Source organism: Falco punctatus (genome assembly GCF_963210335.1).
Source record: "Falco punctatus genome assembly, chromosome: 19".
NCBI lineage: Eukaryota > Metazoa > Chordata > Aves > Falconiformes > Falconidae > Falco > Falco punctatus.
In genome coordinates this window covers 1,306,630-1,320,673 of record NC_137599.1, presented here as the reverse complement: position 1 = coordinate 1,320,673, position 14,044 = coordinate 1,306,630, and the positions used below count along the sequence as shown (strand labels likewise).

General features: G+C 47.0%; 2 protein-coding genes across 4 annotated transcripts; both read right to left on the bottom strand.

Annotated features, from left to right (window-relative positions):
* Positions 1-1,107: 1,107 nt before the first annotated feature.
* On the bottom strand, positions 1,108-6,066 carry HOXB7 (homeobox B7). 2 transcript variants are annotated; one of them, XM_080369517.1, is made up of 3 exons: positions 5,940-6,066; positions 4,934-5,287; positions 1,108-2,038 (listed from the first exon to the last, which is right to left on the bottom strand). In XM_080369517.1, the coding sequence occupies exons 1-3, from the start codon at positions 6,034-6,036 to the stop codon at positions 1,785-1,787; spliced, it is 705 nt and encodes a 234-aa protein (XP_080225643.1). In that variant the 5' UTR covers positions 6,037-6,066; the 3' UTR covers positions 1,108-1,784. The 2 variants fall into 2 exon arrangements, with proteins under 2 accessions (XP_080225643.1, XP_080225644.1); XM_080369518.1 differs by lacking the exon at positions 5,940-6,066 and having other exon boundaries at positions 4,934-5,899.
* A 164-nt stretch (positions 6,067-6,230) lies between these two features.
* Positions 6,231-12,661, bottom strand: HOXB8 (homeobox B8). 2 transcript variants are annotated; one of them, XM_080369515.1, is made up of 2 exons: positions 8,883-12,661; positions 6,231-8,110 (listed from the first exon to the last, which is right to left on the bottom strand). In XM_080369515.1, the coding sequence occupies exons 1-2, from the start codon at positions 9,301-9,303 to the stop codon at positions 7,803-7,805; spliced, it is 729 nt and encodes a 242-aa protein (XP_080225641.1). In that variant the 5' UTR covers positions 9,304-12,661; the 3' UTR covers positions 6,231-7,802. The 2 variants fall into 2 exon arrangements, with proteins under 2 accessions (XP_080225641.1, XP_080225642.1); XM_080369516.1 differs by having other exon boundaries at positions 6,231-8,107.
* Positions 12,662-14,044: the final 1,383 nt, after the last annotated feature.

The following is a 14,044-nucleotide window of genomic DNA, read 5'->3' as shown; positions in this document are numbered from 1 at the left end:
TTTTCCCTTCCCCTCAAGTGGGAATTTCAGTGTGCGAAAGCCATAATAGCTGCTGCCTTTAATAATGGTCTTCCCATAATTAGTATATGCAGCATATACTGCAAGTCTGTCTATATATATATGTATATAGTCGTGGGCGCTCATATGCTTGACGTGGCATCTTATTTTCGCTAAAACCTGCTAAAGGATGCCCTGCGCGCGCCTTCACTCAGGGCATGAAGTCATCTGCGGTGGTGGGTGGTGGAAAAGCAAAGAGACAGAGAGGGAAGGAAAGGGAGAAGGTGGAAATCTGCCATCGCCAACTCCTTCCAAAGCTGGATTTTTTTTTTTTTTTTTTTTTTTGCCTGTGCATCTTGCGCAACGCATTTGTGGGGTAAATTACGTGAAGCCTCCGCGGGAGGAATCCGTGTCTTTACTGCGCAGCCTGGCAATGTAAATAAACAGGCAGGGGCGGGAGGGGGAGAGGGCGGCGGAGGATGCTCCCCCGCGCAAGTACTTAAATTTACTCGCCTTTTGTTTTGCATTGTTGATTTTTCCTGCGTTTAATTGCTTTAATTTATTTTATGCGTGCTTTGATGCTAAACATTATTTGGTGCTAATGAAAGAGTTCCAGTGCGCAGTAAAGTAATTGAAGGGCGGAGGAAGAAGCTAAAAAAAAGAAACAAAACCCCAACCAAAACTATAGGCACTGCAAAATAGATCGGTTTTCTGCAAATTAGTTGCAAGAAGAAGAGAATTAAAACAAGGGGCGTAAAGACAATTTGGGCTGATTCTGGCTTCTTTACATCCCTCCTTTATGGTCTTACCTTCTTCAGTAACAGCCCCAGCGCAACCAAAGAGGAAGAGAGGGAAAGGAGACCAGCCTCCATTTCCAGAGCCCCGAATATCAAATTATAGCTCAGTATATTCGCCAAATCTATTGAAAAGCTACTAACATTTTGAAAGGAGTGACTCCTGAAAAAAGAGAGTTTAGGGTGCTGAATCGAGGCATGCGTTAATCTAAAAGGGTCTTTTAGTACATTTACTTTGCATGGGGAAAAGCAATTCCAAAAGCCCGTGTGTTATTTTTAATAAGAAAAAGAGGAACGAAGCCAACACGATGGTAGATTATTGGAGATTTCCTTTTTATTTCGAAGAATAATAATCACAGACAAGGGGTGGGGGTGGGGCAAAGCAACGCGTCGCCATTAAATAATTTGCTACTTTGATATACAACATTTTACGTGGTACAATATTAATTCCTCTTCTTTTTTTCGTAGACTTGAACAACGAAGGAATCCAGGTAAAAATATACACAGACAAAAGAGCATAGCAAGGAGAAAAGAACCACCGAGGTTACAGGGAGAAGGCGTAATATTCATTCATGTTATGTACAGGACTATATATGCTAAGTATAATTTGCATTCAGACTTTCAGGTCACATTTTCTAAATTAAAGGTGCTAAACACGACCACGTTACTTCATACCAAAAAGTACACAGCGAAGTACAAACGGAGATTTACAAATGACTTATACGATAGGAAGACTCACATAGAAAAATGTGTCTATTCTGACTCTAAAGCCACATTTAATAGGTAGATAGTCATTCTATTGTACAAAAAAAAAAATTAATATAGGTAGTATTTTTTTCAGTGTCGGGAAACACAATGCATCATTACTAGGGTTTTTAATTATTTATGCGCGTATCATTTATCTATTTTAATATATAGTCTTTTTCTGTGTGTTTTTTCCCCTTTTATTCTTGCGTGGGTCTCCACGTTTCCTGCCTCCATCTCTCGCCCCTTTCATTCCTCCTCGTCGTCCTCCGCGTCTGGTTTTTCCTGGCTATTGGAGCCGGAGCAGGCAGTTTTATTTTCTTTTTTCCATTTCATGCGCCTGTTCTGGAACCAGATTTTGATCTGTCTCTCGGTGAGACACAGGGCGTGGGCGATCTCTATGCGTCTCCTCCGGGTCAGGTAGCGGTTGTAGTGGAACTCCTTCTCCAGCTCCAGGGTCTGGTACCTGGTGTAGGTCTGGCGGCCGCGTTTTCTGTCGGTGCCTGGGAAATCAATGCAGGTTCAGGTCAGCTGGGGGGATGGGGGGGGATGTTTTGGGGGATGCTGGCTCTGGTTTGCTCTCTTGATTTGTCTGTGGGTGCAGCCTTGCCAGCAGCCACCCACCCCGGTCCCACGAGTGGACGAAATCCCCCGAGGAACAGTACAACTGGCACAGCCCTTCTTTTTTTTCCGAGATCAACTGCTTCTGCTCGAGGTTTTCCCTACCTCACCCCCCCACCCCCACGCGTCCTCAGCCCCCAAACCAGCCCATCTTTAACCTCCTTCGCCTCGGGACAGCCTGCAGTGCTCTTTGTGCCTGTGCGTGTCTCCGAGGGACCAGCAAACTTCAGAAAGTTTCCTGCCCTCGCAGCACCGCTCAGCCTCCGAACTCCTGCTTTAATTTTCATTTAGACACCAGAAGTTTTGGATGGTTGGGAAATAAACACAGAAACAGAGCCGAACAGAGCTAGAGAGGCATCTGCTACCTACACAAATCCAACTATTTGTCCTCTCTTAAAGCTGTCATCAGGGTGCCTGCTTGGAAGGTGTGTGATGGTCTTAATTATTTCAGGGGATGTTTTGGGCACGGCAGTGACTTCTAGGGGGTTGCTACCCCCGGGCTGCTCTTAGAGGGGTGGGGTGCGGGGTGCGTAGATGAGAAGCGCCTGAACACTTACCCCCGGCTCCCCACTACCCTCCAGCTGCTCGCTAGCAGGGTCTGGAAAGGGCCCAGCTCCTAATTCTCCCTCCACCCGACATTTCCTGGAGTCTGATTGGAAATAATTCTACAATATGGTGCTTGTGATCCTGATTCTATTTTCTATGTAAATGCTATGTACATCTATATTATAATGTATGCTTTCCCAGAGCAGTGGGGATGGCGAACAGCAGCCCTCAGCCTCTCCTCCACACATTCCACCGGACTCCTCTTCTTCTTCCCTTTTCCCCCTCTCCCCACCCCTCTTTCTTTTTAAAAGAAGAAAAGATCCAGTCATTAAAAGGAGAAAAAAGGCAAAATAGCCAGGCTAGCTGTAAAGTAAAAATGTGCAGGTCGTGGAATGTGGGTTGTAAAATCCGCTGAGGGGAGAGCCATAAACTGCTGCTGAATAGGGATGACAACTCTATCTCTGCTCGCTGATGAAATTCCACAAGCGCGATCGCACAGTGGGCATGAAGCACGGGGGAGAGGCGGGGGCGGGAGGGGGGACCCCGCTTTTACGACCGAGGTCGAGTTTCTCTGGTTTTAGGCTCAGCAGATCCTAGAGCACCCAGCGTTTTCTGAGAGCGGGACCCCGCGCATTTGCCCTATTTCCAAACCCTCTCTAATGCCGATCCTCGCAGCGTCAGAGGCTAAAAAGGGGAGGGGGGTAAGGGAGGGGGGGGGCTTCTTAAATCTAAAGTCAGATAAAAGCAGAGGTGAAGTGTTTACGACCAGAAATATTTGGTCTTTGATAAATCAACTGTAAAAGCGAATGAATTATGGAGCAGGTAATGGAAAGAACTGACCACCAAATAAGTGTGGTGGTGGTGAGTTGTAACTCCTGCCTTTATAAGCTGCCCTACGGTGGCTGCTACTCTGTTTTCTTCTCCCTCTGCCTCGCAGGGGGGCTGGCCCGCACTCGGCTGCCCCCGGGGTTTACTAACAAGACCCTTTCCGAATATCTGGCCGAGGAGGAGGGCTGGCTCTCGCAGGGATGCTCTCAAGTTGCAATCTGGCACAGCAGAGGCGAGGCCAGGGAGGCTGGAAAAGGAGCTCACGGGACAAGCGCTTCCCCCCTCCCCGGGATTACACGAGTGTAAACATCACCCATCACCACGCGTGGCCGCGGGCACCGGGCTGCTCCGAACAGGGGGAGCCCGGTGTGCTCCGGGTGGCGGGGCCGGGGGGGGGGGGGGGGGGGAGGGGGGGCCGGGACCGCTCCTGCGCGAGGGAGATGGATATTTATTAAATGTTAATTGACATTAACGCCCTGAGACGGAGAGCGGCCGGTGACTGGAGGCAGCGCGGCCGCCCGGCGCTCGGCGCCTCTGGTTTGGAGACGTGCGGGGGCAGCGCGTCCCTGCGGGGGGCGCCCCCCGCCCCGCCGGGGGCACTGCGCGGCCTTCCGCGGGCACTGCGCGGCCGTTCGCGGAGCTACGCTGTCCTGCGTCGCGGCAGCGTCCCAGAGAGCCCCAGCCCCCCAGCAAGGCCATGCTGAGCACCCCGTGGTCCCCAAAGAGCCTTTCCCAACGCGCGGGGCTACACCCCTCCGCGGTGATGTTTTTCGGAGGGTGACACAGTGCTCCCCTAGCTATGTCCCTCCATCCCTCCATCCGGATTCCGGCCGGATTGTCACCCTTCGGAGAGAGGGGCTTTTAATTGCAGCGGGAATGATGTGTTGCTGTTTCTGATGGCAACACGCTACGCTTAATTGCAGTGTCTGGGACATTGTGGTGAGGGGCTGGCAAATGAAGGCTTTGCAATCTAACAGCAAACAAACCAAGCTTGCAAGCACCTCCCATAAATAGTTTCTTTCAGAATCTATATCTATATCTACACGGGGGTAGCACAATTTCCATCCTGTAAATATATGAGAAGAAGGGGCTGGCCATTATTTCTGCAGCTCTGTCTGTCCCCTCTGAGACAAACTGCCTTTTGCATGGCACATACACAGCCCCAGCAACACCAATAAATATTTAAAGCTAAAAGGATGGCTTTATGGCGGGGGGTGGTAGGGGGGTCGCTCTCTTCCTCTCTCTTTTGAAGATGCTTTTTCAGTGAAACGTCATGAAAGGAGTTGGGGACAATTCCCCCCTCCCCTCCTCCTCCGCCACCCCCCGCGCACGCCAGCAAATAATTTACACTCCCCCCACCCCCCACCCCCCGGGTTTCTTTCTTTAGGGAGGCTGGGGCTTACCTGTGCTTCTCATCCAGGGGTAGATACGGAAGTTACTGTCGCTTTGCAAATCTGAGTCCCTCTGGTCCGTTTTGCTGCAATTCTGCTTGGAGGCATCTCCCGGGCACATCATGGAGAGGTTTTGCTCAAAGGGGGAACAGTGCATGTTGAAGGAGCCGGGCTCCAGGCCGTAACCGGAGGAGTACATGCTGGGGGGCTGGGGGTGCACGGCGCTGCCACTGGAGTAGAGCCCGGGCATGGAGGCGGCGAAGGGAGGCGTGGATCCGGCCCCATACCCCGCTCGCTGGGTGTTGGAGGCGAAAGCGCAAGAAGTTTGCTCGGGAAAGACTCCGGATGGGAAAACCGAACTTGCGGCTTGATATTTAGAAAATAAAGCATTCGCATAATACAATGAACTCATAATTTGGCCGGGTGATTTGTAGGTCGGGACGTTTTAGTGTCGGTTTTACGAGGTACCGTGATATATTACGGAATTAGAGTCCAGATTTACACCAAAAGGAGCCCTTTTTCCTCCCGGCCCATGTGACGCGCGGGCACGTGGCTCCGGCGGCGCCAATCGCCGCGCGCTCCCTCCTCGGGGGCAAAAAATTGTAGTGCTGCTGGATTTATAAAATATGATAAATAATTGATGCGATATAAAACCCTCCAAGATCTATGCTGGAAGGGGTGAAATTGTGCTGGAGTCGATAAGCAACCTGTAATCAGTTTTCAGCTCAGACCGAGGGAGAAAGAGAAAAGGGGGGGGGGGCGGTAAAAGCACGTTGCTGATAAACCAGCGTCTCCCTCTCGGTCTCTCTCTGCTGGAGGAAAGGGAAGGGAGCTCTATTTATCCCTTTATTGATCCCGTCTAAAATTCCCTCCTTCGCACCATTTCCCCGGCTCCGAGGTACTTTTTCACAAGACTGTACATAATTCCCTTCCCCCTTGACCCTCTCCCCCTCCCCGCGCCCCCCCCCAAAAAAAAAAAAAAAAAAAAAAAAAAAAAAGACAAATGTCTCATTGATACCTAATAGTTTCAGGGTTCTTTTTTCCCAAATGCCATTCAGCTCTATATCTAATTTATTCCAGTGCCACAGGCTTTGAGCTTCGTATTGAGCTGGCATTTGCTTTTCTTGTAGCGAAAAAGAACGAGTGCACAGATCCCTTGTTCAGCGTGTCAGCGGTTCTGCAGGACTCAATTACAGTCAGAAGTAAAACCTTACCAGCTGGCTGATCTGCTTTCTGCTGGAGAAGCGGAGAGACCTTCCAAAATGTGATCTGCCTCAATTTTTTTTTTTTTTTGAGGGGTGGGGGGGTGGGATGATGATGTTAGGAAGAAATAAAGTCTTACAGGCAGGAGAAGCAGCCCGGACAATGGTGGATGTGCATCTGGGCTCTCTGCTGTTTCTCCTTTCCCAAGGTTATGTTACGAGGGATGGGTGTGCATCCCCGCACTGTACTGCCATGGCAGGGCAGCTAGACAGGCGAAGGAGCAGAAAGCAGCTCAGCTGCGCGACTGACATTTTTTTTTTTTCCCAGCGAGATGAGTGGGAGGAAGGGAAGGGGGACCCAGAGCCGGGTTTCGTCTTGCAAGGGTAGTGGGGTGGGCGAGGGGAGACGGAGAAAGGAGGAAAGAGAAACGAGGGAGGGTGGGGGAGGAAGAAACAACAACACACTTTACCTTCAGGAAGGATTTCCACACAGTCTCCCAGCCTGTCACCACCCAGGAACTGTTAGAAACAACAAGAGCAGAAGCCATCGCAGTTGCCCCCTCCCCTTCCCCACGGCTGCCCGGCAGCAGCTACCCGGCCCCAGCCCCTGCCTCCGCCCGTCCCAGCAGCGATCCAGCCCGCCAGCATCTCTCCAGGCAAAGAAGTCTTTGATGGCCAGGGCTGCAGCTCCGACACAATTGACTTTTATTTCCTTTCTATCAAAGTGGTCCTGGAGGAAATGGAGCAGGGTAAAAGAATGATGTCACGGAATTCTCGCTTGTAAACTTTATTGTAACTTTCTTCCGCCGCTTCCAGGTTTAGACAATAGAACAAAGTGATGAAAGAACAACAAAATATATCATTAGTTCCCCCAATAAAGTAATTCACGTATACAGTATACATTCTTTTTCACAGTTAACCTAAAGATCACTTTACAACTTGCTTCACTGTGCGCATGCTAACTAAATGAGAGAAAACCGCTTTTTTTGTCTTTTTTTTTTTCCTTTTTTTCCCTTTTTTTTTTTTTTTTGGAAGAGACATTTAAAAATTGTAAACAAAACCCAAACAAACAAAAAAGAAAATCCCGAACCAAAGAAAAGAACAGAAGCAGGGAAAGTAAAGAGAGAAAGAGAGAGAAAGAAAGAGATAACTAGAGCATAAATAGGCAGTTTCATGTTGTTGGGATGTTTGTTTCAATAGCTACCTCCAGTACATACAGATAAACCACAACAAAAAAGGTGGAAAATTTAAAACAAAAAAAAAGTGCACAAATGTAATTTCACGTAACTCCTATAGCATTGAAAGCTATGTTAACCAACCCACCCCCCCAGGAAAGAAGAGAGAGACAGAGAGAAAGACAGAGAGAGAGAGAAAATTTCACAGTCATGTTTTACATAAGCTATTGCGTTACACTACCACTAGTTAATAACTGGCAAAAGGCAGGAGAGACCTCCCGATCACTTTTGCATACTGTTCATTGTATCAAAGGATAATCAGGAAAGTGGTGCTTACAGCTATATTGTTTTACAGCAATAAAAGGTTGGGGTTTTTTCCTTTCTCTTTTCTATGCATTGTTGTTTTTTTTTTCCCACCCCTCCCTTACATTAACTGCCATTAACGTGGGGCTCAGGGGCTCGTCCACCCCAGCAGTGCTTGCCTTTCAGTCCTTAAAAATCCTTTTATTTCTTGTCCGCCTTCTGTGCTTCCCCTTCCTCGTCCACCTCCTGGGCTCTTTCCATTTTCTGTTTTTCCAGTTCTTCCTGCTCGCATTTGCTGCTGGGAAACTTGTCTTTGTTGTTTTCCTTTTTCCATTTCATCCTCCTGTTCTGGAACCAGATTTTGACCTGCCTTTCTGTCAATCCCAGGGCATGCGAGACCTCGATCCTCCGTTTGCGGGTCAGGTAGGGATTAAATAGAAATTCCTTCTCCAGTTCCAGCGTCTGGTAGCGGCTGTAGGTTTGCCTCCCCCTCCTCCGTCCAGCGGCTGCTGGGGAATTGCAAAGGTTGGGTGGAAGAGGGGAAGAAGAGAAGGAGGTTGAAAGATACATAAACCAGGCTCGGAAATAGGCACACACAGGCTCACACCCGCTCACACACACTCACACACAGGCACGGGGAGGGGGGGGAAGAAAGGGCTCGCAGGAGCAAAGGCAGGAAGCTAACAGGGAGAGGAAAAGGCTCCTGTAGAATATTATAAAAGGCAAGATGGTTATAAAGGAAAGGGGTGATGGTGGCGGGGGGGGTGGGGTGGGGGTGGGGGGGTCGTCACCCACCAGCCCACTCTGAGCAGCCCAGCTGAAGCCTGCACTTGCACACTTATTATTACCCGAACCACCACCACCACAACAACAACAGACTCCGGGTCTTTGGGATCCCACAAAACAAAACAGCCCAAAAAATCAAAAGAGCTGCAGCCCGGGGAGAGCAAGGAGCACCAGCGAAATCCCAAATCAAACGCAAAACAAAAATGAAGGGGCTTTTTAAGGCTATAAAAGTGCCATAAACTTTAAGAACGCTTCCTTCCACAGAAAGCCCGGCTCGCTCAGCCCCCAGAAGAAAAGGTCTCCTTCAGGGTAATTAAACTATAAAGCAATTTACAAGTGCAAAAGTTTACCCCCATAAAGCAGTAAAATACAGTCACTGGGGAAGAAAAAGAGAGCGAAAGAAAGCAAGCAAGCAAGAGGGGCAGAAAGAAAGCAAGAGGGCTACTTTCTGGGCTCAGGAATTGCCTCCTCGCTGTCCTTTCCATCTCGCCTCACCTTGCGGTCGCATCCAGGGGAAAAGCTGGGTCGGAGAAGGGCTCTGCTCCGAGCTCTCCGCCTCCTCTCCAAGGCCGCTGGCAGCAAGCTTGCAGTCCGTGTACTGCACCAAGTCCGACTCCTGGGCGCTGAAGAGGCTCTGCCTTTGCAAGGGGTCGTAGCCATAGAAGTTGCTGGGGTCCCCATGGCACGCCACGGCGCAGGGATTCTGTTGGTAAGGGGAGCTGGAGAGTGAGGATGCTCCGTGGTAAAACTCCTGGATTTGGGTCGGATGCTGGAAGGTGCCCCCCGTGCTGGGTCCGTACACCACCGTGGGTCTGCCCCCAAGATCCTGAGCGAACCCGCAGTCATAGTAATTGGGACGCAAGGAGTCCCCGGTTTTGTATTTGGAGAAGAGTGAGTTGACAAAATAAGAGCTCATTTTAATTTAAATAAGAATATTTGTTTGGAGCAGGAAGAAAATAAAAAAAAAAAAAAAGCCAACCAAACCAGACCACGGGAATCTATTAGCAAAAAAAGAAAGCGCTAAGATGCTAAGCAACGACAGTTTGTGATTTCCAGGAATATAAAAGGAGGATATAATCAAAACTCTAAGCCTGCATGATATTGAATTCTTTCCTCCCCCCCACCCCTAAAAAAAAAAAAAAAATCGCCACTTAAAAGAGTTCTCGCTTTACATTTCCAAGAAGAGATGCCAGTTCATAAACAGTTTTCAGTGATTTACTTCAGCGCAAATGAGTTGTTTCATATTTTGCAGTGTCTTTTCATGATCATTTGCATCTATTACCAAAACCTCATCCTATTGGCTTCTCCTTACTCCACACGGACTCTGCACTGCATGATTGTGAAAGGAAGAGTGTGAGAGAATAAAGAAGGAAAAGCAAGCGAGGGGGAGCGAGAGAGGGAGAGGGAGCGAGAGAGAGAGAGAGAGAGAGAGAGAGAGGGAGAGAGAGGGGAAGGGAGAAGGAGGTGGGGTGAATATACGGATTAAATATGTTTAACTACCTACATTAATGAGATATCGCTCGCCTCACAACAAATCACATACCTAGACCACCCAAAAGATTGATTTTTGGGGAGTGTTGGAAAATTAAAGAGAAGCGCTCGCAGTCGTTAATTTCAAAATTTTAACGAGGCAGTTTTAGCCTTTTTAAATGTCAGGGTCGCTTTGGAAAACTGTAAAAGAACACGATTTAATTGCTACCAGTTTTAAAAGGTCCTATAAATGTAATTGGTATTTTAATACAAGTTATCAAATCATACAGCTTCTTACCCTAAACATATTTTAAAACAAACGAGGTAGTCATATTTAACATTTTAATGATCAATTTCCTTATTATTGATAAAGGTTTAACTATCACATGAAGGGAATTGCATTTGTAATAGCCCCAAAAAAGGCTGTAAACTGTTTAACAAACTATAAAACGCCATAAAGCCGGGGATGTTGTTGTTGTTTATACCGCACTACATAAAAGCCGTTAGGATTTTACGAGTTCGTTCCTCTACTGCTATAAACCAGAGGTTTCGATTGGACCCGTCCGCATTACAGCGAGATGTTGAGGTGTCAATATTGAATTAAAATGATTATAGTTTTTCATATATAACATTGACTTTTTGTGTCTCTCCCGCAGCCCCCCCCCCCGCCTCCTCCCCCGCTGAGGACTTGTTCAAGATGTGGTTGGGGATGATTGCAACTCAAAGTATTGTGTCGCTTATCGCATCCAGAACAGAACCTTTATGGTCAGTAACTGATGACTATTCCCTACCTCACCCCCTCCTCAATAACTTCAATTTGTTGGGGTTTTTTTCTTTTTCTTCTTTTTTTTCTTTTTTTCTTTTTTTTTTTTTGTTTGCATGAGACTTCTAATGAAAAGCGGGGAGAAGAGGGGGGTGGGGTAAGGGACTGAGGAGAGAGGCTTTCTATTTTATTGGCATTTGGTAACAACGGAGCAAACTTACCTCGAAGATGCCAACGCTGCAGCTTTCCACCATCTAAACACACAGGGGGTAGATTTTGAAATTCATTTATCGCAGTCAGCAAATATTACCGAGACGTATTTCAGCTAATAACGACTCCAAACCCTCCCAAGCCAAAGGCTGCCCCAGCCTGCCTAACACCCACGACGCCCCTCCAAGCCCTTCGCAATGCCAGCTATATTTTCAAATCCTTCAACCTTCAATAGAAGTTAAAGACACTCTTTTCAACCTCTGCCCCCCCCTTTGCCCTGGGTAGATTGCTGCTGCCCGCCGCATCCGTCTGCGCGGGTTTGACACGGGAAAGGTGAATTAAGATGGTTTCACCCGTGCCTGCCGTCCACTGAGGGACCATTTTCAGCCTCCGCAGCATGGAAAAGAGGGAAAAGTTGAAATGTTCCGGTTAGTCTGTCTTGCCAGGGCTTTGGTAAAAAAAAAAAAAAACAAAACCGAAACATTAAAATTGGCAGTGGGAATAGGCAGGGAATTAAGAAAGACAGAAAGAAGGAAGGAGAGAAAGAAAAAAACCAAAGATAGTAACGGAATAAAACTTTAAAACCATCCTTAGAGAAATAATTTAAGTAAATACGTTTCCTTTATTTTGTGTAGGGATAATTTCAGTTCAGTCTAAGAGCTTTTTCAAGTAATTATTGTTGTTGGAATACTTGCAGTGGTATAATTAAGGCTTTTCCCCCCCTAAAAGACAAGTTAACATTTTATTTTTCTCAACACTTTTATTGTCGATTGAGCAGATTTTGGTTTCATCTTTGAACATAAAACCCCAGAAATGGTGCACAGAAGTAAATAGAGCTTTGCAGCCTGGCGTGGGGATGCTTGGTGCTAGAATTTTCAGGAAAGGGGAAAAAAAAACCCAACACAAAACAAAAACAACAAAATAAGAGAATGAAATCGATTAAAGTATTTTTAGAAAAGAACCTATCTTCTTCTATGTGTGTTTGCAGGCGTACTTCCATCTATTGAAGTTTGTAAAGTAAAAAATAGCAGGAATTCCCTTCATATGTGGATCCCAAGAAGGAGGGAGCAAAGTTGCTCTTGGAAGTTAACGTTTTTATCAAGTGCAGTAGAATTTTATGGTCGTGATGTGATGGTAACTCACCAATGCACCAGAAACCAATGGCTGATCTTAAATCATTCGTATACTGTACTCCTATTCTTGATGAAAGGAAAATGTTTCTATTATAAGAAAAAACAAGTGGGGATGTGTGTGCGTGTGTGTGTGTCTGTGAGAGAGAAGATAATTTATAAATACCCAGTGGAGGAAAGATTTATTAGGAATTCATAAGGAAAAGAAAAAAAAGAAAAAAAAAAAAAAAGAAAAAAAAGAAGAACCCCAAACCCTTTCCTAGGTAAACCTTTAAGTTTTCACTGCTCTGCATTTTACTAAACGCACCAGGGCAAGATTTTTCTTTATTTTCCCCATCTATTTCTCTTTACATTTGTATTTCATTTTATAGCATTTAAACAGTCTTGAGATGCTTCAACTTTGCCTCTTAAAACAACATACTGCATCCTCTTCTGTTGCCTGTATCGGTTTAATTTGTGACTCGCTCTCCCAGGATGCAACTTAGCGAGGAACGGGTGTATTTTCTGGGGTGACTTCGGAGAAACATTTATTCAGAAATATCTGTTTATAACAATTTGAAAGAAAACCTATACTGAAATTATTGCCACCATTCCTTTCTGTGTGATTCGTAGCTGATTGTAGCTGAAGGACTGGAATGTCTCAATAATTTTTGTCTTGTAATTTTGGAGAAACAAAGGCCGAAATAAAAGTGAACTGATGGAGTTAGTTGCTGCTGCAACGGTGGTGTATTTGTACCTATCACAAAATGTGGTTAAGGTAACAGCATTTTGGATTATTTTACTGTACTGTAGCCTCTAAAAATATTTCCAGACGTATTAGGTGAAGACCTTAGGCAAAGAGCAGCAGCACTACCAAAAGACGGAGCAACTCTACCAAAAATGACCAGTTCAACTTCTAAAAAGCATATATATTTTTTTATTATTATTCCCTCCCCCACCCCGGGCGGTGGCTGTGAATCTGAGACGTATAAAATAAAGAGCCGAGGAAACGCAGATTCATCCTAACGGCTAAGGTAAGGAGCCAGGAAAAAATGTCCTGACTCTGTGTGCGCCTTTCTCCCCGAAATCTTGGAGCCACTTTCTTTTCCAGTCCTGCAAACATCAATCTTCGGTGCGGGGATAATTAAGCCATCGTCCCACCTCCACCCGAAATAACAGAAGACAAAACCCGATGGTTTTTTTTTTTCTCTCCTTTAAATGAATATTTGAAATAGATGCGTGTCCCACCTCTCACCGCATCCCAGCACAGAGCCTCCAGATTAACTCTTTCCCCCCCCGGCCCCCCCAGCCTCACATAATTTACCCTCGTGGGGAAAAATAGATGTAACCTATAAAATCTGCAAAATAGCTATAATTAACCCTATATTTTATGCCTCGGGATTATTCATGCTCGCCAGCAAACAGCCGGGCTGCCGCCGCTAATGAAATCAAGGTGTTACGCGGGGCCCCGCGGCCGAGCGCGGGAGACGCGCGTCTAACGTGGAGCAAGGGCGCCACCTCGCGGCGCTGCGCGGCACCGCAGCCCGCCCGAGAGGCGCGGAGGGGTGGGGGATTTCCTTGGCGGGTGGGCTAAAAAAAAGGGGGGGTCCCGCTCGGACCTGGGGAAATAAAAACAGCCAAAAGCGAGGGGAGGTGGAAGGTGGGGGGGGAAAGGGAGAAAAAGGAAAATCGCGTTTTTCTTCCTCTCCCCGCAGCGCTGAAGTTTTATGCGCGGAAAGCTCCACCAGCCAGTCACTATGCCCGGCAATAAAAGAGGCAAAATGGGTTTGCTTTTGAAAACCACTATTGTTTCAAATTCCGAGACTAAACAATTGGTCATTCTGCTCTGGAGGGGGAAGGCCAGAGCTGTAAACCGATAAAGAGCTTCCCAAGCCCAGACGTCTCGCCAGAATTTCGACTGTGTGAGTGTGGGGGTGCCTGTGTGTGTTGTTGGTGTGTGCGTGGCTCAGCATTCTGGCAGCCTGGAATTGCTTTAAAGGGAAAAGAAAAAAAAAAGGGGGGGGGGGGGAAGAACAAAGGGAATCATCCAGAGCGCTGGATTTTCACGGCATCTGCAAGAGAAGAATAAATTAACAAAAGTCCCA